This window comes from Chenopodium album, chromosome 4 (genome assembly GCF_948465745.1).
Source record: "Chenopodium album chromosome 4, dcCheAlbu1.1, whole genome shotgun sequence".
NCBI classification, from domain to species: Eukaryota; Viridiplantae; Streptophyta; class Magnoliopsida; order Caryophyllales; family Amaranthaceae; genus Chenopodium; species Chenopodium album.
The window spans coordinates 73,765,850-73,793,254 of NC_137837.1; the positions used below are offsets into that span (position 1 = coordinate 73,765,850).

The 27,405-nt window shown below is 31.5% G+C and overlaps 2 protein-coding genes across 3 annotated transcripts; one reads left to right on the forward strand and one right to left on the reverse strand.

The window, feature by feature from the left end:
- Positions 1–1,373: 1,373 nt before the first annotated feature.
- LOC145629316 (HMG-Y-related protein A-like) lies at positions 1,374–4,922 on the reverse strand. 2 transcript variants are annotated; one of them, XM_081681881.1, is made up of 2 exons: positions 4,726–4,922; positions 1,374–2,184 (listed from the first exon to the last, which is right to left on the reverse strand). In XM_081681881.1, the coding sequence occupies exons 1-2, from the start codon at positions 4,777–4,779 to the stop codon at positions 1,699–1,701; spliced, it is 540 nt and encodes a 179-aa protein (XP_081538007.1). In that variant the 5' UTR covers positions 4,780–4,922; the 3' UTR covers positions 1,374–1,698. The 2 variants fall into 2 exon arrangements, with proteins under 2 accessions (XP_081538007.1, XP_081538008.1); XM_081681882.1 differs by having other exon boundaries at positions 1,374–2,197; positions 4,726–4,906.
- Positions 4,923–16,692: 11,770 nt separating this feature from the next.
- LOC145627260 (cyclic nucleotide-gated ion channel 4-like) lies at positions 16,693–26,819 on the forward strand. Its single transcript, XM_081679655.1, has 7 exons — positions 16,693–17,624; positions 20,628–20,843; positions 21,975–22,288; positions 23,636–23,744; positions 25,445–25,681; positions 25,894–25,980; positions 26,187–26,819. Exons 1-7 carry the CDS (start codon positions 17,022–17,024, stop codon positions 26,700–26,702), a joined length of 2,082 nt encoding a protein of 693 aa, XP_081535781.1. The 5' UTR covers positions 16,693–17,021; the 3' UTR covers positions 26,703–26,819.
- Positions 26,820–27,405: the final 586 nt, after the last annotated feature.

A 27,405-nucleotide genomic window follows, 5' to 3' on the forward strand; every position in this document is an offset into this window, starting at 1 on the left:
CCAGGTACCTACACATATAATTATCTCAATTAGGAGCTGTTATATGAATGGACTATTTTTGTAATTATGGTAGCTTCATTTTGTTCCATCTTCCATATGTTATTAAAAAGCATGAAAAGTAACTATATTTGCAGTTACAATTAATGGTGTCAACTACAACAAAAATTTCACATCAAAACTCTAAAATGTTAATAACATACCTCACAAAAGCTCATACGATTGTCAAAAAAAAAAATCATAGATAAGCATAATTTAAGTAAATCAACACCAAAAAATTTCACATCAAGTATTAAGACAAATAAGTACTTCATGCTTCCTTTTAATTTATTTATTTTGTTTTTATCTTGTGTGTTCATATTTATCAACCTTTCATATCTTTGATTATCCATTTGCATTGAGACGAATCTAACAAGATCTCATAAAACTACATGTATACAAACTCTTAAATAGTTCTGACTCACATTAATTTATTGTGGATCACTAATATTAAAGATACTATGACGATTTATTAATAATAAAAAAAGTCACTATAATAAAATAAAGGTTATTGTATTAAAATAAAAGTTATTGTGTTATTGTAAAGATCATAAAAGGTTAATTTTTTTTAAATGAAAATTTTAATATATTGGTCAATATGAATAAAATAAAGGTAACTTTATTAAAATTTGGGCCATTATGTTCAACATAACGATGTACGTCAGATTCATAATATTATCAATGGTTAAGTTTTAATAATATTATCATGGTTACTATGTTCAAAATACAATCAGGTTCGCAATAATATTATTGTAAACCAGGTTCATACCAAGTTTTTTCCCTATATTTATATAGTAAATCACAAAATGTAATTAAAGTGGAATATATGAATAATGTATACTATTGAAAGGAAATTGGAACTAAAATTGCAAGTAAGACTGGTTTTGAATTCAGCGATGCTTTAGGTTACATTCTTAACTACTCCTATCTTCCAAGAGACCAGACACTTGTGATCCTGCAAATCTACGTTATTTACCAGTACTTCTCTTCTTTATCCTAACTTTCCTCCGAAGATCTTCTTTCCTAATTCACACTCCATCATACTTCGTACAAAGTACATCGTATTTTGTATTCTGCATCTCCTTGAATCTGGTTAACGAATGGTTAAAATGACGAAAATTGATGACAAGCAAACTTCTTCTGCTTGGACAATGGTTGTTGACTTGTACTGATTTGCGATGAAGTCATTTGCAGTGATAACCACTTATGTCAGCCCATAACACGAGAGCCACAACTTCTTGTGCAGAAGACAGACAAACAATAATGGTACATTGTACATCCAAAGTACGGAGTACTTTACTTTGAGAACAAAAAACAACACCAAACTAACATATGTAGAATACAAGTAAAAACACCTTGAATCAGAATTAATGTTGTCTTATTTCAAAGGTAACAGCCGTAACACGAACAAAGCATCATCATTAGAAACAAACAAACCAACAAATTCCACAATGTACACCCAAATTACACCTAAACACACACAAAGCCTTTTCCCCAATCCCCTCTTTATCTTATCTCTACCCAAATTACCACTTCACACACTAAACACCACCAATGGTTGGTCACAAGCACGTCAACGTACAAACCTGAACAAAGTCCTAAAAAACCAGGAGGTTAAATGCTACAAGTCTGACTTTTGCTACAAGCTAATGCTATTTCTTTTCATCCTTGTGCTGAAACCCCTGCACCCCCTATTTGAGGCTTCACCTTCGGAGGCCTACCTCTCGGTCTTCCAGATTTTGCGTTTGATCCAATACTAAGGTTGGCATCAAAGCTGTTGGATGTAGAGACTTTCACCTTCTTCAAGGGAGCACTAGCAGCAGCAGGATCAAGAATATCAGCACCAAATTCATCCTTCTTGGGTCGGCCTCTTGGCCGAGCTGGTCCAGCAGGAGTTGTTGGCATGCCAGGTTCCTTGGGCTTTGGAGGCCTTCCACGACCACGACGGATGAAGTTGGGATCAGGCTTCATATAATTATTCTTCCAAAAAATAAGTTCTCCCGTCTCTTTCATCCTGTTCAAGTGGTGCCTTAGCAGTGTTGAGTGGCCAGCAGGCAGGTTCTGGTACTTAGATTCAATGAATTTCGAAATTGAAGTTTTGTTTGAACCCAATTTCTCATTTAATGCATCTATGGCAGCAATAATCATCTGCGCATAAGAACTGAAAACTATTAAAACTTCTACCGCCACAGAACTTCAAAAGATGGTACATTGAAGTGCTGTTCAAGAAGCAAAGCAAAATGCAATTTATCAATCAAGCATCTTTTAATCACACTAGTGTTTAGCAGATCACCACCCCCGCCCCTCCCCATTCCACTCTACCCCTAAGAGATAAATGGCAAGTATCTTGTATTAATCACATCTACGTTTTTAAAAAATTATGCTAAGCCTAAAAAGCCCCATTACTACTCATAAGAGGAAATGCGATAACAGAGATTGTCAATGTTAAGCAAAGTCAAAGCTATACAAGAACAGAACAGAACCAAGCAACTATCCATTAACTGTGTAAGCTTTACATTGAGCACTTAAAATTCTATCAGCACCACCAGTCTATAAGAGCAGAAACTGACACACAGACACGATTAATGGAGAGGGATCATGCGATAGTGAAACAGATGTTTTTTTTATGGAATAATCTAAAGCTCAACCAGAGGACTATATAGATTAGGATACTAGAAACACAGCAAAAGTCACATGACTAGAAAATGGATATATACAACAAACTTCACTCAACGGAATCATTTGAGGCACAGAAAAAACTTCATCCAGAAAACTGCCATAACTGAGGATAGAGAGGCTACCTTCGTGCCCTTATAGTTGGAAAGACTGGAAGTTTCTCAGAGCATGAAATTATTTTTAATTGAATAATTTTCCTATAATACCTAGGATATACTCCCCCCAAAGTCAACAGCTGGCAAACTAAAGGAGAGAAAGACTGGTGCAGAAAGGAATATCCCAAGATAGTTTAAAGCCTTTTCCAAAATCCTAAACTAGTAACTTCCGACATAGCATGACTCTTCTTCTAATCCAGGGGAAATTCGTATAATGGAAAGCCCTTTACATGTCACGGGAGCAAGATCAATAGCAACCATCACCTATCATATATGACAATAATAAAAGCACCTATACGAATTCAAACACACTCATAAAGTCATGCTTATAGATATAACTCCATACATCATATGAACATCCTTACACTGCCATTAAATACAATAGACCACTATGATTTAGAAGTCTCCGACCCAATCTTGGCTCAATACCTCTCACATGCCACTGAGGCCAATAGGCCATCACATTTTTAAAACCATCTTCTATCCCTATAAGTTTTTTCTCCTATATAGGCACAGAACTTGATGCAAAATCTAAGTCTTGACAATACAGGCCTGGCCAATAACGATTGGCTTGCTAGCAAACATGGCATGGAAATAGCATATGAAAGGTAAAATTTTAACTATTCATATATGCTACAAAATCAGCATATTTCAAATCCATCCCTAAAAGATCATGGGAAATCTTCCAAAACTACACCCACCTATTCCAAATATATGATGCATCTTGTCGAACTGCGAAACACCAAGTCTAATGTATAGTGCACTCAGCCAAAAATAATCCATCTTTGCATCATAATCTTTCCAAGTTCCTTGACTTCCTACATATCCTTTTTACACAGCCAACTATCAAATTTCAAGTGCTACCTAAGAATCCTCATAATATTCTCTTTACCCACCAAAACTTACACTTTATGAGTTAATTCATCTGTTTGCCACAGTCAACTCCCCATCAAGCATAAATTTCACATTACTTGTCCATCAAATAAGTAACTTTAACATGACAACTACATTTTTTTCAGCACTTTCCCATGATAATAATATAGTTGAGCATTTAATTTACATGAGCCAGACTAAAGTAGTTCCATTATTCATTCATGTAATCAACACATTCAAATTAGCAGTTTCACTAAAACCAAATCCAATTAGCCCGGTTTTTGTACCTAAACCGGATCCGACCCAACTCATGATCACCTCTATTTCACCCAAATCTTAAATCACAACAACCAAAAGTATAATCATAATAATTTTTTACTTAGCTAAAAAAAATTAAAAATATTGAAAAAGCAGCTAAATTTGCTGGAAAGGACAATGCAAAAACTCAAAGACAGTTATAAAAAATTAACCAAAACCATGAAAGCTTGAGCCTTTTTTGGTAACACACAGCTGGCAACCACACAATACAGATAATAAAATAAGCAATTCATGTAAAATAAAATAATAAAAGGAAAAAAAAAAAAGTGGCAATCACTCACTGGGTAAAAAAAAAAAAAAAAAGAAAAATAAATGCTTTAAACAAAAAAGGCAAATTCATCAGTAGAAATGTAGAATAATAAAATAATATAAACCCTAACAACAACTGCATTATTATCATCCACAAATTCCCATCATTTTTGTCAAACCAAAACACAAATTTTCTTCATATTTCCTCCTATTCTATAGAAATTAAGCCATAACATAGCTAAAACAAAAAGAAATCAGATATGTTATCGATGATTTATCATGGGTGTCAATTAACTTAGCTGGTAAAGTCTCGAGAAGTGATACCCAAAACTCGATATTAGATCAAATCTCGTCTATATCATTTACCCTTTACGGGTTACGACTCGATAATAAAATAAGAGAGAGATAAGATGAATACCTCAGGATAGGGAGGATTAGAGCGATGTTTATTGAAATCATCGTGAGAAGCCATTGAAGTAAGTTGTTGTTTTTGGTGGGTTGATGTTGTTGTTTGAGGGAGGGACAAAGAAAGACCCCACCACCCCTCACTCCAATTTAGAGAGAGAAAATGAAAGAGAATTTAGAGAGAGAAAGAAACGTTTTTGTGTGATGAGATGAGTGGTGAAACAAATGAGAAAGATGGAGAAAGTAGTGTAGTGTGATTTAAAGAAGGATAATAAATTAAATTAAATTAAAATGAAAGATAAAGGAGTTTTTTTTTATATATTTATTTATTGTATTTTTTTTATACAATGGTTTGGATTTGAGGATCAACGGCTACAAATGGATAGAAGGATGTAACCCAAGGGTTGGTGTTTTAGTTGAGGAAGTGTTGTTTTGGATTGGTGACGTGGCAGTTTGGAATTTGGACTCACTTGGGTTGTTTTTTAATGAAAAGAGAAAAGAGAAAAAAAAAAATGGTGGCTTTAGAATTTTATTTGGTGGAGGTCATCTAACTTTCTTGTTGTCATCACAAAGGTATGGCTTAATATATTTGAGGTTATAAACTTATAATGGCCCTTCTCTAGAGTTTTTTTCCCTACACTTGTTATTTTTTTTTTCTTTTTTCAATTTGGTTTGTATTTTTTGTGGGTGGAGGACTAGGGATGATCATCATGGAGGCATGGGCTAACATTTATTTTAGTTAGGTTAGTTTGTATCTCAAATAAACTTACCTAACTTAAAGTGATCCGATTAAAATTGATTTGTCATAAACACAATAATAAGGTATACTTAAATTTAAAATGACTGACCCAATTAGACCTATTTAAACTCAACTGATGACCCAATTTGACAAATTCGAGATAGGATTATTATCAAATATAAATTTCCACGTTATTTTCGTAATGAAGAAACAAGAAGTTTCATATCCGCATATTCAAGTCAAGGCCATTGCCCATTGGCAAAGTGAGATAGTGGTCATCAAATAAAATTGTCATGTGATCTAGTTAGATTTGTCTAGATTTTATACTACCATATTAGCCAAACCCTTTTTTTTTTTTTTTTTTAAGCAACTACAAGTTGGTAACATAACCGCATAGTGTCTAAAAATATTAAGGATTTTTCTAAGATATGCCCCCCCAAATTATTAAATTTCTAAGTTATACCCATGCTTTTTCAAAGTTATAAGCTATGTCTTCCATCTCACGATATTTTATCAACAAAATATCCTTTGATAGTCATATCCGTTAATGAACGTTAAGTGGCGTTATTAATTTGACACGTGTCCTTTTTTAATTAGTCTAACATTTACAAAAATTAAAAAGTCGGTAAATAAAATTAAGAATTAATTAGTAAAAAAAACCAACCACCCCTCCCACCACCACAACCCAGCCCATCAGCTCATGTCGTCACCGCGCGCCAACAATCGACTGCCCACCCTCGCCCAGACAATTCCTCCCATCGGCGAGCCCCCGCCCTTTCCCCTCGCCCTCCTTCCTTCCTTAACACTCCATGAACACAACCACATGATGCAACTCAGCCCAGAAAACCGACCACCCTTTTCCTCCATTAAACCACCACAAAACAACCAACAACCCCTTTCCCCCCACCTCGAAACGACCCTCCCTCGCCGTTTTGGGGTGTGGGAAAGAGAGTTGGGCCGGGGTCGTTTCAGGTGTGTGTGTGTGGGGGGGGGGGGGGGAGGATAACCGTTGTCGGGTGGTTGGGGTTTCGAGAAATAAGGTAAATGCAATGGGGGTTAGGGGAAAGGGAAGGGATCGAGGATAACCGTATTAGCCAAACCTTTTTTTTTTTTTTTAAGCGACTACAAGTTGGTAACATAACCGCATAGTGTCTAAAAATATTAAGGATTTTTCTAAGATATGCCCCCCCAAATTATTAAATTTCTAAGTTATACCCATGCTTTTTCAAAGTTATAAGCTATGTCTTCCATCTCACGATATTTTATCAACAAAATATCCTTTGATAGTCATATCCGTTAATGAACGTTAAGTGGCGTTATTAATTTGACACGTGTCCTTTTTTAATTAGTCTAACATTTACAAAAATTAAAAAGTGGGAAAATAAAATTAAGAATTAATTAGTAAAAAAAACCAACCACCCCAACCCAGCCCATCAGCTCATGTCGTCGCCGCGCGCCAACAATCGACTGCCCACCCTCGCCCAAACAATTCCTCCCATCGGCGAGCCCCCGCCCTTTCCCCTCGCCCTCCTTCCTTCCTTAACACTCCATGAACACAACCACATGATGCAACTCAGCCCAGAAAACCGACCACCCTTTTCCTCCATTAAACCACCACAAAACAACCAACAACCCCTTTCCCCCCACCTCGAAACGACCCTCCCTCGCGGTTTTGGGGTGTGGGAAAGAGAGTTGGGTCGGGGTCGTTTCAGGTGTGTGTGGGGGGGGGGGGGGGAGGATAACCGTTGTCGGGTGGTTGGGGTTTCGAGAAATAAGGTAAATGCAACGGGGGTTAGGGGAAAGGGAAGGGATCGGGGTCGGTCAGATGGGGAGGTAAAGTACCGACCGATCGGTTAAGGTGGAGTGTCGGCCGATTTTCCGACGAGTTTAGGGGAGGGGTTAGGGTGTGGCGGTGGGGGGAAGGTGGCTGGGGAATTTTTTTATGGTTTTTTTTTTAATTAAATGATTTTAGTAACGCCACTTAACATTCTCTAAAGTCAGTTAATTATTGTGTCTGACATAGGTTATTGTTGATAAAATAATGTGAGGTGGAGGGTATAACTTTGAAAAAACATGGGTACAACTTAGAAATTCAATAACTTGAAGGGCATAACTGAGAAAAATCCAAATATTAATTATTAATTATTACATATAAAAAACTAATCATAGTAGTTATTTTGTTTACGGTAAGATACGAGAAGGCCCTAGCTTCCTATTTCCTATCACAACAGGGAGGTGAGGATGGAACTCCCGACATTATGGGAGGAAATGGAGGGACTAACCATCATGCACTCCTCTACTTATAATAGTTTTTAGTTACTTGATTAGTTATAAAAAAGAAAAAAATGAAGTGCTTTCAATAATTAGTCCAGTTACTAGTTATATGAGTCAAGATTTAAGTATTATGGCTCATCAGTTCTGCCTGATTTAGGTTGAACGGATCACAGGTTGCATGTAAATGATTATTATTAATTAAATGGGTCACGAGTAGTAAACATTCAGAGTCAAATAGGTTGAAACGAATCAGGTCATCTATATCTATCCATATCTATTTATATTTATACTTAGTATTTAAAAACACAAATCACATATTTTTCACATGACACATGTCATCACAAGTCACTCATTACCCCATATGCCACATGTCACCTCCCTTAATTTTCTTGTTCAAGTTTTTATGCATTCTATAACTTTGAAATTCAAGAAAGAAAATGAAGTGTTTCATTTCCACCATAATTAGTACATATTACATAAAACATATGAATTATAATCAAAATTGTGTTTTCATCTCGTGCACTTAAAATATAACTTAAACTAACACGTCATTTCATATTCCACAATCTTCATGTATATATACGGATACCTAATCTTTCTTCTTCTTTCAAAGTTCTACTCTAACCATTTTTTTTTAAAAAAAAGTTTTAGCAATGAAACAATTACTTCGTATACTATATCAAAAGTTTCAACTTATGAAAAGTATACCTTTATTTGAAAATAATTTATCCAAGTAACAACCCGTGCATCGAACGGGTCAAAAGGCTAGTTATTATTAAAACTCATAGGAACAACCTGCTAACGCCATGTGTCACCCTTAATTATTATTTAGTGCCACATGTGTGCCATGTATTATCCTATGCGTATCATTTTTTTTCTCACTGCATTGAATCCTGTAGTAATGTGTAGTTAATTAATATTACTCTATAACTTTTTCTTCTAGCTTCTTCTTCTTTTTTTTTTTTTTTTGAGGAATATTACTCTATAACTTTAATTATCTAAAAACTTTTCATATGTATAACCTCCATATTTAAAATTGACATGAATATATTTTAAATATATATATATATATATATATATATATATATTAATATAGATTATTATATTTTTTTATCACTCACTTTATTATAATCTGTATTGTTTAACATTAACCGTTTTAATTAATTGAACTTAATTATAAAATACAATGTACCGGGGCATCGCCCGGGCCAATAACTAGTTACTCCCTCCGTTTTTAAATACTTGCTCCACTTTCCCTTTTCAATCGTTTTTAAACACTTGCTCCATTTCCTTATTTGGGAAGCTTTTACAATATTTAATTCATTTCTCTTACCTAGTGGACCCAACATAAATCATATTATATTAATTTTATATTCTCTCTCCTCTAATTTCTCCACTACTTTTACTTTTTACAATTTTTTATTCTTCCATCAACCCCACTACCTCCATATTTTATTTTTTTCTCCAATTTCTCCTAAAACTCCGCGCATGAAGAAATGGAGCAAGTATTTAAAAACGGAGGGAGTAATAGGTTATAAAGTGTTTGGTTTGATTTGAATCTGAATTGGATTTGAATGAATTGGTTTGATACCGAGTACAAATCTTTAACGGGTCAATACTATTCTATTTAGTCTTTTTTGGCCCAATACTGATTGCTCAGTAGAATTCAATCTCATATTAAATAATACTAGATGTAAGCCCGTGCGATGCACGGTTTTTAAATATTTCATTTTGTATATATATATATATATTTTTTGTAATTTCATGTTTTTATTTTCTATTCTATTATTTTAACATTAATTTAAGGTAAAATATTTTGTTAAGTTTTAAATTATTCTTATTCAAATTTTACGTATATAGAACTTGAATTTATAAATTGAAATAAATATTATCTCATTCATCGGACAGTTAGATAAAATCATTAAATCAAAATATATTTTTTAATTTCTAATTATTTGTTAAAATAATATAAATCATAATGTAAAAGATAATATAAAAGATAATTTTTGTTTTTTTTTTTCATAATTTAAATCTTAAATTACTATTTTTTATTTTCAATTTTCAAATTTCATTTGTTAATTTTTTCTTAAATGGCGACTGAAAATTAAAATTCTAAATTAATATATAAATCTAATTTTTCATTGGTCGAAATATTGTTTTTGCTTATGTGACGTGCGATACACGAATTTTTATATACATTTTGTATATAAATATTTTTTTGGTGATCTTTTTAATTTTTTTCTTGCATTATAAGTTTTAAAATTTTGTATGAAAGTATCATATCATCAAATATTTACATAAAACCATTAACATCAAATGATAATTTATATTTTTTAAATGTCAAAATATAATTTTTAGTTTTTTAAATAATATAAATCCTAATATCTAAAGATAATTTTTAGTTTTGTAACAAATAAAAATGATAAAATTTAGTGTTCTTAAATAATTAAAATCCTAATAAATTACTATTCGTCGTTTTTACCTATGTGGCAAAAATTTTAAATTTCATTCGTCACTTTTGTTTAGGTAGCGAGTGATTTTTTTAATTCTAAAATAAAATAGAAATCTAATTTTTAATTGGTCGAAAATATACCTTTTCTTATGTGGCACTCCCAATGCTCTCCAAAAATGCATATTTTATTTATATATATTAGATTGTGTTGTAACTTGCAAGTGGTTCGGTTCCATTTTGATTGGTCAATAGGCAATTTCACTGTCCATGCTTAAATCTATTGATGCTAATTAAAGTTCGAGTAATATGGGAAGAAAGTAATTATTAGCAGACTAACAGTTAGGCTCTGTTCATTTCACCTTAAAAAAATTTAGTCAGTAAAAATATTATCAGTATAGTAAAAAAAATATTTTAATTCAGCTAAAATAATTTCAACTCAGTTAAAATAAGTTTAGTTCGGTAAAAATAAGTAACTTTAAAGTAGAGTTATAACAAAGGAGCAGTAAAAATAATTCCACTTCAGTAAAAATAATTCCAATTCAGTAAAAATAATTTACGTTCAACAAAAATAATTTCAATTAAGCAAAAATAAGGTGAAATGAACATGACTTTGATTAATATGAAAATCCTAAGCTTATACTCCCTCCGTTTTTAAATACTTGTTCCAATTCTATTTTTTTGCACTATTCATTTGTCTTACTTTGACTAATGTTTGTGATTTATACATGAGAAAAAAATATACTCTTGTGGGTACTTGTTGGAATCATCTCAATGAATAGATTATTAATTTTCAATTGTTAGAATTTATACAAATTAATAATTAAAAATATTAGTGATAAAAAATTAGCATCGACTTGCGTGTCCAAGAGAAATGGAGCAAGTATTTAAAAATGGAGGGAGTACTATCTTGGATTCAAATAGTTTTGTCCAGTCACCTTTAGTAATAGGTCCAGAGATTAAAAATTAGGTGCATGAGATTCTTTTTGGGCCACTTGATTGGGCCTCTTATTATTATTCCCGTGTTTCATATGCCATGTTTCTAAGATAGTATGGTCCATCCAAAACATAATTTGTTATGGTCCAATTAAGGAGAAAAAAATGTTGGGTCAAGGCCTGTGCGCTATTGGCTCAGTTTATGCTCTCATTCCAAGAAGTGAGGCCGAATAGCCTACTATTATTATTTCTTGGCCTGCCTTAGTTCATGGAAACCTCATACTAATCAAAGTTCGAGTGCTATTGTTGTTTGATTGTTAATTACTTTCTCCGTTTTTCTTTTATTGCACCATAAAGTTTTACACTATTCACATAATGTTCTGAGACCATCATTTGTGAATTTATCCGTAAGAAAAAAATATAGCCATATGGGATCTAGTTAGACTCGTCTTGAAATCTACATTTCTAATATCAATTTTTTATGTAATAATAGGCAAACTAATGCATTGACAAGATGGTGCAATAAAAAAAAGAACGGAGGAAATATTTTATATCTCTAATGTCGATTTTTTTTTATTATTATAAAAAAAAAAATCAGTTCATTAATAAAATTTCATATGACATATAAAAAATGAAATCTAAATCAACAAATACATAAAATTAAATTAAATAATAATTATCTCTATTGCAGACTTGTAATACTTGTTTTAATTAAATTAAAGGGCATGCAAATGGGAGATAGTGGAGGTCATCTAAAATGCATTTATTTTTTTTTAATATGCTTGATACATATTATAGATTTAAAGCACGCATCACATGCATATAGATATAGTCTTTTTTAAGTACTATTATGCAGTATAAATAGCAATGTTTAAAATTCAATTTGGATCAAGCTACCAAACTTATATGAGAATAAGTCTAGTCATTGAGTCAATAATATTTCATTTATCTCTTGTTCAATCTTATCTAAAACCCTTTAAATCAGTTTTTGGACAGGTCCGAATGAGGGTAACAAAAAGAATCAAAATACAATAAACTATTATTTCTTCATATTGGTTAAAAGTTAAAATATACGGAGTATATAAAAAGTCTAAAACAAGTTTAAACTGGTCCAATTTGGATTTTGGATCAGTTTTATCAATCTTCTCCAGTCATTCTAGCAATGGTTAATCCGGTTTGAATCTTGAATGTTTAATTTTGCAATCTTTAATCCCATACAATTCAACCCATTTCAATTTGAATGTGTAAACGACCTTAATTATAACAATATATCTAAAAATATATAGTAAAGTTAGATGGATGACCAATTTGAAGACGGATAGAGTATTATAATATGGAGTAATAAGTACTTGTCACTACGTACGATACTATTGGTTTCTAGCCCTGCTGATGGTTCACGTTGCATGTATCCCAAAGGGAAGAAAATAGCAGGATAACATATTTAGCTCTTTATACATCTCTGCCATATCATGGTGATGCACGAGTTTTATAGTTAAGCAAGTACACATGTCGGCATTTGATTGATCAACTCCAAACAATATATGTGGACCCAAGAAAATCAGTATTTCAAGAGCTAAAAGAAATCATAGTATCATATAACTCCTTCTATTACTATTTGTTTGCGTCACATTTAATTAAGATAAAATTATACTGCTATTTACTAGTAAATTTTTTGTTTAAACATCAACAAAGAATATTTTATGATGACTGGACGATAAAATAGAGATAGAGAGAATTTCGTCACAATTGTATATGTTATCCTTATAGGTAATGATCTAAACTGACGGGAGGTTATCTTCATGATACACTAACACCTATCTCTAGCATATCATGCATGATGTGACATGCCAATAATACTAAGTGACGAAACTTCGTTTGAGGACGATATATTTGGCGTAGTCTAAGTACATTCCAAGCTAAGTGATAGATAATAGGGAAAAGGACAATGTTTACAAGAGAAAGGAATTTTGTTGGGTACTAAAAATAACATATAACGGCTATTCAAATATCATGTATCATTGAGAAGTAAAGTATATAACAAGTGTAAGAAATACTACTACGTACTATGTACTTGTAATTATTTGATGAACTTAAAAACAAAGACACGAAGTTGCAAAGAACCTGTGTTGTTTTGAACCTTGTATTGTATAATCTTTGATAGGATAAACCATTGTTAAAGTTGGAAGGCCAGGGGAGGTCATGAGTGCTAGGCTATATTAAGCTAAAAGAGCGAGTCAACATAAGGGCTGGTGGAGACTCGACCCACATAACCCAACTTTACATCCCAATCATTTTCCGAATTATTTTAAAGGATTATGAAGATAAATTTACTATACTATATTAACGGTTCAATATTGATATAAATATTATAAGATACTTTAATAAGTAATACTCTAATTTGCTCCAAGTGGCAACATTTTAGACCAAACCTTATTCCAATACTTTCCATTAAAGTGTTATATATACTACTTATAATTTTAGCCTTACATATATAATTTAACACTACACTCTGCTCAATTTCATTTGCTTTTGTCCATTATTCAATAAACAATTTTAATTTCTTCTTTCTCTTTTCATATTTGATTAGTTTCAAATTTTTGACTTCGCCATGCATATATATATCCATTAGTTAATAATGATCAAATTACTAAGGATTAAAGGAGAGTTAATTCTTATTTAATTTATATCTATATAGAGTAAAATAAAAGGAGAGTTTTCTTTAAGTAGATCGATTTAGGGTTATGAGGTAGAGTTATAGAGTTCATTGATACCAACATCATATTTTTTAATATTGCGTTTAAGGTTCAAATATGGTTTAATCCCATAAAAAAATATGAAGTGGGTAACTTCAAAAAAAACTGACTCCAAACAACAAGATTCCTCTAAAAACATACATATCAACTGCCCTGTGTGCTCTCTCAGATGAAAAGGAATATTTTTTTGGTGATGTAATAATTAAATTGAAAGTCAATTTAATAAATAACTTTTGCCATATTAATTGAATGAATTTGTATGTTTTAAAATTAATTAAACATTTTTTTTAATGTTTTTATCAAAACTCGACTCAAGTGAGCTCGACTTGAGCTCTTAATCGACTCATAACGTTGAGTAGTCGATTCAAGTAACTCATTTCTTGAGTTGATTGCTCAGAAAAATTAAGATTGAGTTCGATTATTTAGTAGTATTAGAAGTAAATCAATAAATAAAAAAAATAAATTAAGGTAGGGATAGAAATATGGATTTAGGTTCAAACCTTCAGAAATATCAACCTTTCACGTCGAGATTGAAGATGACGTCGAGTATGGCTTGAAACATTCGAATGATAAAAAGCAATTAGACATCATTCTGTACCGAGTTTCTTTTGTGCATAAATGCAAGGTATCAAATCTCTCAAGGTTACAAGATGCATGCTTTAAGGGATTAAATCAGTATTTCGTCTTTCCAATCAAGCTGTGGTTCCTGCTTTTACCTCTCATGTATCTCGTCGACCATTATAGAATACGGTATATTTTGCACAATTTTGTCCAAACTTATAAAAATATTCGAAAATGGAGAATTGAATTATGCATTTGTAGTTGCAAATCATAAGAGATAAATTTAATGAAGAAAACGGGAGATTGTTAATATTTAAATGTTATATACAAATTATAAAAAAGTTTTATCACAATACATCATTCTCATTAATAGAAAATTCATTTTCAAATATACATTATTATTATTTTTCAAAAAAAAAAAAAAAAAAAAAGCGTAAACTAAAGTGGTGTCGTGAATAAACTAATATTATGAACATACATTAACAGAATAATTAGACTCAGATCACCTATATACAAAGTTTGTAATAATTTACTTTTCATCTATTTAAAATTGCTTCTTTACAATCACAAGATTATTTTTACTATTTTCGTTAGTTCCAGAAATCTCAACTCACTTTGTATTTGCGAGGTCTTCAATGTGCAAAATTTACCACTGTTGGCTTGATATAATTGAAAATTATAAAAAGTTAATGGTTGAAAAATTTACACCAAAGCGAATTTAATAAGATTTCACATGTTAATTTATTTCTTTCGTATAAATCATAAATACGGTCATATTTTGTTTTATTTTCACCACGCACGGGTTGGGAATAGTATATGAGTCGAACTTTTGGAAACGGAAGCCCTAATTTGTATCATAACCTCCACATACCATTAATTTATGCCTACTGAATAAGTTAGTAGTATGGACTATTTAGCCATGAGATCACAAAGTATCATCAATGAAAACTATTTTCAACAACATAGATGAAGCTATATTGATGAGAATTCATTGCTATTTGATTTTGTAGTAAAAAAAAAAAAAAAACTTAAAAAATTCTTAAATAATCAATTTTTCAATGATGTCATGATAATATAAGTACGTTGTGAAAATCATTTATATTTCCTCCTTGGTTATGAATGAATCAAAAGAGAGATCGAAGATAATGCCAGAACTATATTGCACCTTCCTCAATTGTCTTGTTTTCCAACTTTATGCCTAACTTGAGAGATTTCGATATAAGATCATGGAATTGTAGTATGTAATATATGGTGGGTCCAATCTTCAATCTCAGCCAGCGTTGGAGAACATACATGTGCTCTTCACGCCATCTTTTCTTCATCTTATAGTCCATAATATTTGTACATGCATGGAAACGTACTTCTAGTGGCCTGCTAATTAGCATCAATTATATATAACTAGTGGAGTCATAACATATATAATGATGTTTATGAAACATTATTTATGATCAATGGGTGTTACATTACAAGTTAATGTGACATTATTCTTTAATACAATACTATACTTTGTATAAAGGCATTCGTTCTGTTCTCACGTTTATTTATCTTTCATATATATAGTGTTTTAATCAAGAATGACAATATAATAATATTAATGAGAGATATTTTAAGATATATTTACTCAACCTGAATAGGAGGTTAGTGCTCGTATATATATGTACAATTTATAAATATCGACCTTAGTCCTCTAGATAACTTCTGACCAATAAGATTGGGACTTGGGATGATATTCAATTCGTCTGATCGATAGGCCAATTCAACCAAACCTATATGTACATTATTAAGATTTTAATTATTTCTTATTAAGTAAATTTAAAACATTCCTTTACTAAAAGATCAAAATATCTTTAATTTTGTTAGTGGATCAACTCAACCAAAAGCTTATGGTTGAGACCCGTTTTATACTCTATCAAATTTCATGTAAAAGCATATGTATATACAAACTAGGGAAAACTAGTGATTTCAAAAATCTACTAAATCTTGATCTTAAAGTTGATTAGCATTGGGAACAAAACTGTCAGTTTCTCCAACAACATACTACGTAAATTGTTATGAAGTTGACAACATTTGACTTCATTAATGAAACTGAAAAAAGAAAAGAGAGCAACAGATTATTTTAAGAAACGGTTTCTATTTAACGTTTGAACACCTTCTTTAGCTCCTGCCCAATTTTGTCCTTTCAATACAAAAAGTTAAAAACAGTTTTATTTAGGTGATTCTTTCTTCCTCTTCACTTTCTCTCTACCTATCATAATTATTACTACAATATGTACACTTTTTGAGTAACAGGCTTGTGACATATTTCATACATCACAGCCAAGTGAGTGGATCACAAACATTGAGGGCAAAATGGTAATTTCCTAGCTCATACAATCAAATAAAAATCAAAATCATCCTCTTAAGGTACGGCTCTTGGTATTGCAATAAATGATTATGCTCATTTCTAAGGCTTAGTACCTTTCATTATTCTCAAATTCAATAGTCCTATTTTTTTTTCTCTTCATCCATTCAAAAGGGATTATTATTCAAAACTAACCAAACCCTAGAAGAGAAGTTTGCATGTGTGTACGTGTGCGTGCGTCCGTGTCTTGTATAGAATGACGAGTTCTCAAGAAATTCTCTTAGTCTCGCGGTTGCATGAGACTAGGAGTGATGATACTTCGGAGGAAGATGAATTGGAAGAGGAGGAGGATGATGATGATACTGAATTCGGAGATAATATTTTTTATCAAGATGGTGGTGAAGAAGTAACAACTTCGAGCAATTTTGGGAAAATCATTCACAATTTATTATGTGGAGGGAAAGGGCACGGACGAGGACAAGGACATGGTAATTTATTTGCCCTTGGGTCAGTTTTGGACCCAAGGGCAACATGGGTGCAAGAATGGAATAGAATATTCCTTCTCGTCTGTGTCACTGGCCTTTTTGTGGACCCTCTATTCTTCTATGCACTCTCGATTAGTGAGGCCTACCTTTGCCTCTTCGTTGATGGGTGGTTCGCGATCATGGTCACCGTGTTAAGGTGCATGACCGATGTGATGCACGTATGGAACATGTGGCTTCAACTAAAGATGGCCAAGCAACCGCCTTATAGGGGAGGCAATGGTGACATGAGTTTTTCTCGTAGGGTGGCTCTTGGATATTTTAAAGCTAAATATGGATTCTTCTTTGATTTGTATGTGATCCTTCCTTTACCCCAGGTATGTAAAACATAATATCTACCTTAATCTTCTTAATTGATTAGTATTCATTAATAAAGTAAGACAAATGAAATAAACATGTGTATTTAAATTAGCTTTAATAATAGCTCATTCGGTTATAATGATTAAAGTGTGTCAAATGTTAAGTTCAACATAATTTTTTAATACAACAAGCTCAAAATATCCCTTTCTTATTTGGGTTTCGAAGAATTGATTTGTATAAAAAATTCATTTACCTTAAAATATTATTTGTTGGGATGGTTTAATAGGTCATTTACCTTAAAACATTATTAGTCATCTATGATAAGGTAGTCTAGTTAATACAACATGATTCATTTTATCATTTTTAATCAAACCCTTAATTTTTTAAGGAATAAATTAATATAGACATTCAAATTTTAGAGTGTTTGTTTGATAAGACAAGACCAAGAAGAAAACACATAATATGTACTCCATAACTTCCAATAATCCTTAAGAAAACTACAGTACATATAGTTTTCTATGTTGCAAATTCAGATATTCCATGTGTCGTATGAACCAAAGGTACTAACAATAATTTGAAATTCCATCATGAATAATTGAATGCAAACGATTTCAAGAGTAAATAGGAGATCCAATTTGAAAAAAAAAAAAAGAAAAAAGTAGAATGGATTTTCAAAATAAGACAAAATTGAATGCCTAATTTGTTTGTATAACAAAAAAATGAATAAGTTTAAATTTGGGAATTCAGAGAAGAAGGCTTTTTAGGGGGAAACGCTATAAACTATCGGATATGAGAGGTTTGTAAGTTAGCACAGTAATTCAGTAAGAGACGACACTTGCATGTTGGAGTTGTTTTATGCATGCAAATTATAGGACCTCATAAACTAGTTAGTATACACGTGAATGATTCATGTCTTTTACTTTCTTCGAAATATAAATCTCATAACTTCTCAAATCTCGAGTATTGTAGGAATAATATACATATCCGGTTCTTCTATCGAGTGTTTATGGCTACTTGTTAAATTAACTTGTATTTTTTGTTAATATGTTAATGTGATAATTATGTAAAGTATATTTTCATCATACTTAAACATTTAATTTCGAATGTCAATAGACTAGATAGTTTTTCCTTTGGGATGATAATGAGTGCCAAAGATTGAAAAGTAATGGTTATTAATAATTGATTTTTCTTTTGGGTTATTTATGAATTTACGAGTTCTTAAAATTGAAATGAAGAATAAGAAAAACTTAAGTTCAATATGAGTACAAGATGATGTATAAGTTTCACATCATAAAGTAATGTTTTAAGTTTTTAAAGCAGTATTCATTCAAGAGCTACGGGGTATATATTAATACTACCTCCGTTTAATGTTTTTTTGCAACTTTGGCCATTATATGAGAGATCTAAAATATCCCAAAGTTGCAAAAAACATGAAATGAAGGTAGTATATATTTATGAGATATATAACAACCAAAGAAGCATACAAAAGTTTCTCTATATTACTTTCTCCATCAAATTGTATTTTATAAAATGATGCAAAATCTTGAAAGTTCCACTAAAACTAAAAATTTGAATATATTTCAAACCTAATTTTTATATTATCTTACATTGTGACAATCAAATTTCAAAATCTGCCGTTTTTAACACTCTTTATTTGGCCTACATACCTTCAATTCATATTAATATCAAAATGTTCTTTTTCCGCCTTTACTACAAACTATATCCTATGCAAATTATTATTTGACAGTACAAAACAGAATTTTGAAATTCACTTATTGTTAATATAATTACATAAGAAAGTATTTAATGTATTGGAGATCCCTTTGAAATCCTCAAAGCATTACTTTGAGCAATATTATCTTTAATAATTATATTATATATATTATATGTAGCAAGAAGAATAATTGGAAACTAATATTTTAAAACTACTATTCTGGATTGCCCAAAGACTAATATAACAATATGTTTTTCTTATATAAAATAATAAATCATAGTCATGGTCAAAGTTTCTCAGATTACTTTATAAATGAAAGAGACCGAAGATAAACAGAACGAGGGGAATATTAGGGTTTTGCTAACATGAATATCAACCAATAACACATGTTGTTTAAAGTTTACAAATAGTATTTCGACCTTTTTCTTTACTTGCTTAGTTGCTTTGACAACGTGTAGCACGCAATGCCCTCAAAAAAGACAACTAGCTAGGTTGTGTTAAGATGAAGTGGAAGACAAAGAATATGATCAGTCACCAACAAATCTTCTTAATGAAGTGAATGATGGAATTATATGTTTGTCTTCACCTCTTTCATTCAATTCTCCATTTCAGTTCTTGTAAAAACATTCTATCTGTCCAAGTACGAACTAACAAAATTGTACAAAAAAAGCAGGAGAATAAACCAATTGTTGATATATATAACAAGCTAAAACATACGAAATAAAATTTTAAGATTTGTCCCTACTCATTTGCGCATTAAATGTATTTTTTGTATTACAACTGTCACAAATCACAAAGGTCAATGATATAATTTGTAGACTTTGAGCCAAAACTATTCCATTTAGGTTATCCAATATCTATTGATTTAAGTTGCGTATGTAATCAACAAATGCTTAGATCAGCAGCTAACAATTGTTCCACCTTGAATTGATTTGAGGTCGATCTTAGGTTTGAGGGAACACAACATATGTTGGGAGAGATTTCCTCCCAATCATAGCCTAACCTAGCTTGAATTCAAAATAGTTTAATTATCAGATGAGATGTTAGACTGCCAGTAAGATATTTGAAAATAGCTTAAAGTTAGGTTTATCATCTCATCAAACATATCATTAAAAGTACTAGTGCAATCGTGTGGTTTTTTCTCTTGGTTTTCGGGTTTTTACATAAAGTCTAAATGTGTCACTTTATTATTGTTTCTCGCCTTAAATGTACTATATATTTCCTTATTATTATTATTGCTTAATTATGATTAACATAATTAGGGAGCCACGATTCTAACATCGTTTACACCATTTATCCTTTGCAGATTGTATTATGGCTAGTAATCCCATTTTTGGTAAAAAGAGGATCAACAAATGGAGTAATAACAGTATTGTTGATCATGTTCCTATTCCAATATCTTCCAAAGATCTATCACTCAGTTTGCCTCCTTCGTCGAATGCAAAAATTCTCAGGCTATGTTTTTGGTACAATCTGGTGGGGATTTGCCCTTAACATGATTGTCTATTTCGTCGCATCACATGTAAGTTTTTCCTCCATTAGTTAGCTTCCTTTGTTGAAGCAATGCTATCTAACATCGATCATTCCTTTTTATGTACGTACTTTGTGTACAAGTCAGTTTTTGTCTAGAATAATTCATCTTTTGAACACATGAATGAACAAGTTGTATACCAATATACCATAGTTAACAGCGGTCCGAATTCGAGCAAGTGATGATCATAGACATAGTTAAAGGAAAACAGATACATTATTGCCTATAAGAAATACAGAAAATCCATGTTACATGTTGAAGAAATATTCATCATGTAACTTTGCATTATTAGGATAAATACTGTGAAAGTGATTCGAAAGTAATGCACGTAGGCCAAGTACCAAAAGTGTGCTAGCCTGCTAGGTTTAAATAGTGTTAAATTGTACGGATTTCATGAATAAAAATTCGATCATATAATTGTAATTTTATGTTAAAAGTTCTATACTTTCGACATATTAGGCCCTGTTTGGTAATTAGCTGGTAGCTGATTAATATAGCTGATTGTATTAGTTGATTTGACTAGCTGGTTATATTAGTTGGTTTGACTAGGGTAGCTAATTGATATAGCTGATTGTATTAGTTGATTTGATTAGCTGGTTATAATTAGTTGGTTGAGTAAAATTGCTTGGTAAATAGTTGTTAAAGGTTAGCTGTTTTAGTGTATTTAAGATCGAGCCAAAAAGCCCATTGTTCAATAAGCTAAAATAAGCCCAAAAACTCTTTTAATAAGCTATTTACCAAACACCCAAATCATCTTTTTTTATTGGTCAAACATATAATTGGACAAAGTAAGCTAAAAGCATTTTATAAAGCTCTTTACCAAACTTCATCTCCTAGCTCAGAAAACTTATCTCTAATTCAAGACGACCTTAGTAACTAGTGAAAGAAAATACTTGTATGATGACTTAAAAAAGCTAAGTATCATTTTAACTTTAGATTGTATTTTCTAAGTTGGAGCTCATAAGATCAAGCTTGGCTAATTATGAACAGAGCTTGATTTCGAATAGATTGGGCTAGCTAGATGTTGTTACGAGTCGTGTTATATAAGCATGCAATTCCTAGTTGAGGTTTACAGTCAAGAAAAAGGGAGACTACTGTTAGAATAACTTGACCATATTTCAGGCAGCAGGAGCATGTTGGTACTTGCTAGGGTTCCAAAGGGTAACCGAGTGTTTAAAAGACGAATGTAGTAAAATGCACGGGTGTAGCGCGAAAATGCTAGCTTCCCAAGAGCCTATCTACTATGGTTATAAAGCCTTGATCAAAGATCACGGTCGTAATTTTTGGGCTTCTAATAGAACAGCAAGGTCTAATTGCTTGGAGAGTTACAATAACTATGAATATGGAGCTTACAAATGGGTTATTTACCTTGTTAGCAATAACAATCGCTTTGAAAAGATACTTATGCCTATTTTTTGGGGGCTTATGACTATGAGGTAACTCTTCTTACCTATTTTCCTTCATCTTCTCTTATTATTTATGCAAATATCTTTATAATATATGCTCAATTAAAGTCTTAATATAAATTCATGTAATTGTGAATTAATTGACTAAGGCCTGTTCTCATTGACTGAACTAAACTGAACTGAACTGAACTGAGCTGAGCTGAACTGAACTGAAATGAATATTTTATAAGAGAAGGAAATTAGGAGCTGAACTGAACTGAATTGAGATGAACTTAACTGAACTGAACTGAAAATAAACGTATGAGAACAGGAAATTTGACTGTTTGCACAATTAGTTTAGCTTATTTTTAAAGGGTGTGATTTGATGTCTAAACTACATTCCAACAAAAACATTTTATGCATGCCTCTAAGTATTGTGTGATAAAATGTGCTAGTTAGACATGAATTATTAAAGTCTAAACTACTAACATATAAAAACAGTATTATGTCACTAACTTAATTAGTTAGGCAACTAACTAGTATAGAGTGAGTACACTCTTGATGATAGTATTTTTTTCAGAAAAGTGTGAATAGCATCTCATCCCATATGGTATGGTACGTATGTTGTCCATATATTCTATCATGCTATATTTGGATAGTTTTCATGTCATTGTTCAATCTTATGGTATGGTGACGCCTCAAATTAAGAGATTACATATTTTGATCATACTAGAACTGAACTACTTAGAAACCAACCCGCTCTTTGATTATTTGATCACAAAACTGAATTTGGATTTAATTTTAATAATTCTAGTCTAATTTGATTTTGGACCGATAAACACCCTCCTAATTTGCAAAAAAGTTACAAACTGACAATAATTAGGATATGCAAAATTAGGTTTTTCTCGAGAAGTGAGCTACCCTACTCCTTAGTAGATTAAATTACAAAATTCAATTTCTTTCAAAGTGCATATTAACAAAATTCAATTTCTTTCAAAGTATATACTAACAAAAATCAATTTCTTTCAAACTACAAATCTTTTGACAATTAATCCACTTATTTGTCCACAAACTGTTTATGTCGAATTTTCATGAAGCCATTTATAGCTACAAATTTACAAATTGCCTAAAATCAACAAAGCATTGGTAATATTTGGGTCCATGAAAAAAGATTTGAATTTGAAATTCTACCTTAAGCCAAAATAGGTTTTTTTTAATAATTGAAAAAAATTCTTATGTGCTGATGAATTTTTTTTATGCTGTTCAAAAACGTGCTACATGTTATAGTAGGACCATATTTTAAAAAAATGTTTTGATCATAATATGACTGAATGGACTGCCATGAATGACTTTATAATATATGTTTAATTTTGTCATTTTGTTATTGTTTTTATGCAGCACATTTGGAAATTTAGAAAGCACAGCAGAATGGCTAGAATCTCTCTTTGTAATCATTGTCTTAACTACTGGACTTCTTCTAGTCACCATGTTAATTGGTAATATCAAGGTAACTTAATTTTTAATTACTTCTTATGATTTACTTCTTGAAAGTTAGATAAAAGTGGTTACTCACCAACAAGAAAAAGATAAAAGTTGTTGTTAAATGCATGTATGGATTATCTTACTCACCTTTTCTTGTTAGCAATTGATTACAATTTTTGAAGTGTATGTGAATTATTTGAGTAGAAATCATTTGAAACTCTATTAGTAATGATTGTAGACATGAAGTAACCTTAGAGAATTCTATCCTGAATTGCATTCAATTCACCTGATATAAGAAGTTATTTATTAGTCCTAAAAAAGAAAGTATTGATTTAGAAAACTGAAAACAACACAAATTTATTAGAAACAGTTTGCATAGTGAAATTTAGGTAAATGGAACATTAAGTACAGTTTGCATAGTGAAATTTAGGTAAATAGAACATATTCTTAATGAAAATAATGAAAAAGTACAGAGTAGTTTTTTTAAATTTTTTTTTTTAAGTATTTTGAGCTGATGAATAAAGCAAGTCATAAGCTTAATATTATACGGAGTACACTTTTATAATTGGTATTTATACACTACAGTACCTCATTCCATAATAATTGACACATTTAAGCTTGACACATTTGCCAATACACTAGTTTACCTCTAAAGATAAGTAAATAAACATTTGTAACAAAAGAAAAAAAATGATATTATTAAACATTATATCAATATCTATTTAGCAATATTTTACATGATAAATGACCATAGTCAAAGTTAATACATAAATAGTGAATAAAGTTTACACATACAATTATTTTATATGGAACAGATGAGGTAAATTATAAATAAAACAATTCATAGATGACGTGGAGCCAATCTATTCAATACTAAAGCATAACCTTTTTGGAGGAATTTTCCTCCTAAACTCTACTTTATTTGCTTATTTATTTAATTAATAAATTATTTATGTATTTTAGATTTTAACATAATTATTAATTTTCCTAGAAGCATTATTTATTTATTTTTATTTTTTTTTGACGGGAAACAATCTCAACATTCTATTAAGTAGGAAAATAGCTGCTATCAGCCATAACAAGTTCATGAATACCACTTGGATAATCCTCCAACCATACTCTCAGAGTATCAAAAGTACTACTAAGTTTAGCTAAGCTATGCGCCACTTTGTTGCCTTCACGCTTCATAAACTCGAACACACTGTATCGTTGGGATTACTTACTCAGGGTTTATTCGGCCAGTCTTGGGTTAATACTTAGATAGGGCTCACTCAGTCGGTCGGGGGTTACTCGGTTAATTAGGGGTCACTTGGTCATGGGTCACTCGGTTGGTCAGGGGTTACTTGAACAAGTTTACTCTATAAGTTAGAAGTTACTTGGTCGGTTAGAGGTTACTTGGTCAGGGGTTACTCGATCGATCGAGTTTACGCACTCAATGTCTTGGTGTGTGTAATTCGGCCACATGTTGTGGCCAGACATACAGAAAACGCGTTGATTATCTAATTATATATTTATTGTTATGCGCATCTTTTTACACTTCAAATTAGTTAATTAACAAACTTCATTATTTATTTATTTATTTATGGGTTGGCTATTGACTTACATTTATATAGAGACTTCTATACTTCAATTACTTTTCCATTTTAATTTTAAAAATCGGGCATTATCTAGTTATTAATATAAGTAAGCCCTATAATTAATTTGCTATTGTTAAATAAAATGTAGGTGTTCTTGCATGCAACAACATCAAAGAAGCAAGCAATGCAGCTTCGAATGAGAAACATAGAATGGTGGATGAAAAAGAGGAAATTGCCTTATAAATTAAAGCAAAGAGTCCGTAACTATGAATGGCAACGTTGGGCTGCCATGCGAGGGGTTGATGAATGTGAGATGATCCGAAACCTTCCTGAAGGCCTTAGGAGGGACATCAAGTACCATCTTTGCCTCGATTTAGTAAAACAGGTAACTTTTAATAAAACACACATTTTCATTACTTTGGAGAACTTTATTATCGTGTCACGTGTTTTTACATAAACTGTCTATAATTCAATTTATGTTGGGTTAACAATGAGACGAGGTAATTTATATCAACTATAACTCAAATTCTGAATCTCTGTCCACTTTTTAATTTAAGACTTGCTTAACTTGACTTATACTCCGTAATTCTTATATAGGTGCCGTTATTTCAGCATATGGACAACCTAGTTTTAGAGAACATATGTGACCGTGTCAAGTCCCTTGTATTCACTAAGGGAGAAACGGTAAGTAAATATTCATTCATTTTGCGATTACAATCTTTTGATTCATGTGCAAAGAAAAAGAATGCATTAAGGTGTTTCACTAGTAGTTTCAAAAATATTATTGCAAATCACACGAATTATGGTCTATAACAACCAAGAAATGAAGGCCCAATTATGGTCCACTTTTATGAAAATTGAACTTCAAATTTGAATTTTTCTTCCTATAGATAACCAAAGAGGGTGATCCAGTACGAAGAATGTTATTTATAGTCCGAGGCCATCTTCAAAGCAGCCAATTTCTTAGAGACGGCGTAAAAAGTTGTTGTATGTTAGGCCCTGGTAACTTCAGCGGAGATGAATTATTATCATGGTGCCTAAGAAGGCCATTTATCGAACGATTACCACCTTCATCATCGACACTAGTCACCCTTGAAACAACCGAAGCATTTGGACTAGAAGCCGAAGATGTTAAGTACGTAACACAACATTTTCGTTACACATTTGTTAACGAAAAGGTTAAGAGGAGTGCAAGGTATTACTCCCCTGGATGGAGGACTTGGGCTGCTGTCGCGATTCAGTTAGCTTGGAGAAGGTATAAGCATCGATTGACACTTACTTCGTTGTCTTTTATTAGGCCTAGAAGGCCATTGTCGCGGAGTTCTTCTCTTGGGGAAGATAGGTTGAGGCTTTATACTGCTCTTTTGACATCTCCTAAGCCAAATCAGGATGATTTTGAGTTCTAATTTGAGGATAAAAAATTGTTTTGTTAAGAACAATGATATATAATGATGTATATGAATAAGTTTTATTGCCATTAGGAGGTTTGATTATTGTAGCAATGTAAATAAACTTTATATCCATGTTTTCATTAATCTATATCTATACTTAGTATTTAAAAACACAAACCATAATTTTTCATATGACACATGTCATCACAAGTTACTCACTACCACATATGACACATGTCACCCCTTTTGATTTTTTTGTTTAAGTCTTTATACATTCTATAACCTGCAAATTCAATTAAGAAAATGAAGTGTTTCATTTCCATCGTAATAAAATAAAGTTGAACCAATTGATATACATCACATAAACATATGAATTGAATTATCTAAAAATTGTCTTTTCAACTAATAGACTTAAAATATAACTTAAACCAATATGTCATTTTTTTTTTTGAAGGAAAACCAATATGTCATTTCATACCCTACAATCTTCATGTATATATACGTATCTAAATTCCTTTATATTTTTCCACAGTTCTACCCTCATTCTTTTTTTCCTTTTAAGTTTTAGCAATGAAACAATTACTTCGTATTTCATATCAAAAGTTTCAACTATTCAAAAACATACCTACATATGAAATAACCTAGATAAGAACCCGTGCATCGAACGGGCCAAAATGCTATCTTATATGATATATCTCTTATTTATTAGATTCATAAG

Excerpts from the sequence above, each read along its gene's own strand:
- LOC145629316 (XM_081681881.1), bottom strand. The coding sequence starts at position 4,779 with ATGGCTTCTCACGATGATTTCAATAAACATCGCTCTAATCCTCCCTAT. Across the intron at positions 2,185-4,725 it reads CTAATCCTCCCTATCCTGAG|ATGATTATTGCTGCCATAGA; the intron begins GTATTCATCTTA and ends TCTTATGCGCAG.
- LOC145627260 (XM_081679655.1), top strand. The coding sequence starts at position 17,022 with ATGACGAGTTCTCAAGAAATTCTCTTAGTCTCGCGGTTGCATGAGACT. Across the intron at positions 22,289-23,635 it reads TGGGGGCTTATGACTATGAG|CACATTTGGAAATTTAGAAA; the intron begins GTAACTCTTCTT and ends GTTTTTATGCAG. Across the intron at positions 25,682-25,893 it reads GCCTCGATTTAGTAAAACAG|GTGCCGTTATTTCAGCATAT; the intron begins GTAACTTTTAAT and ends ATTCTTATATAG.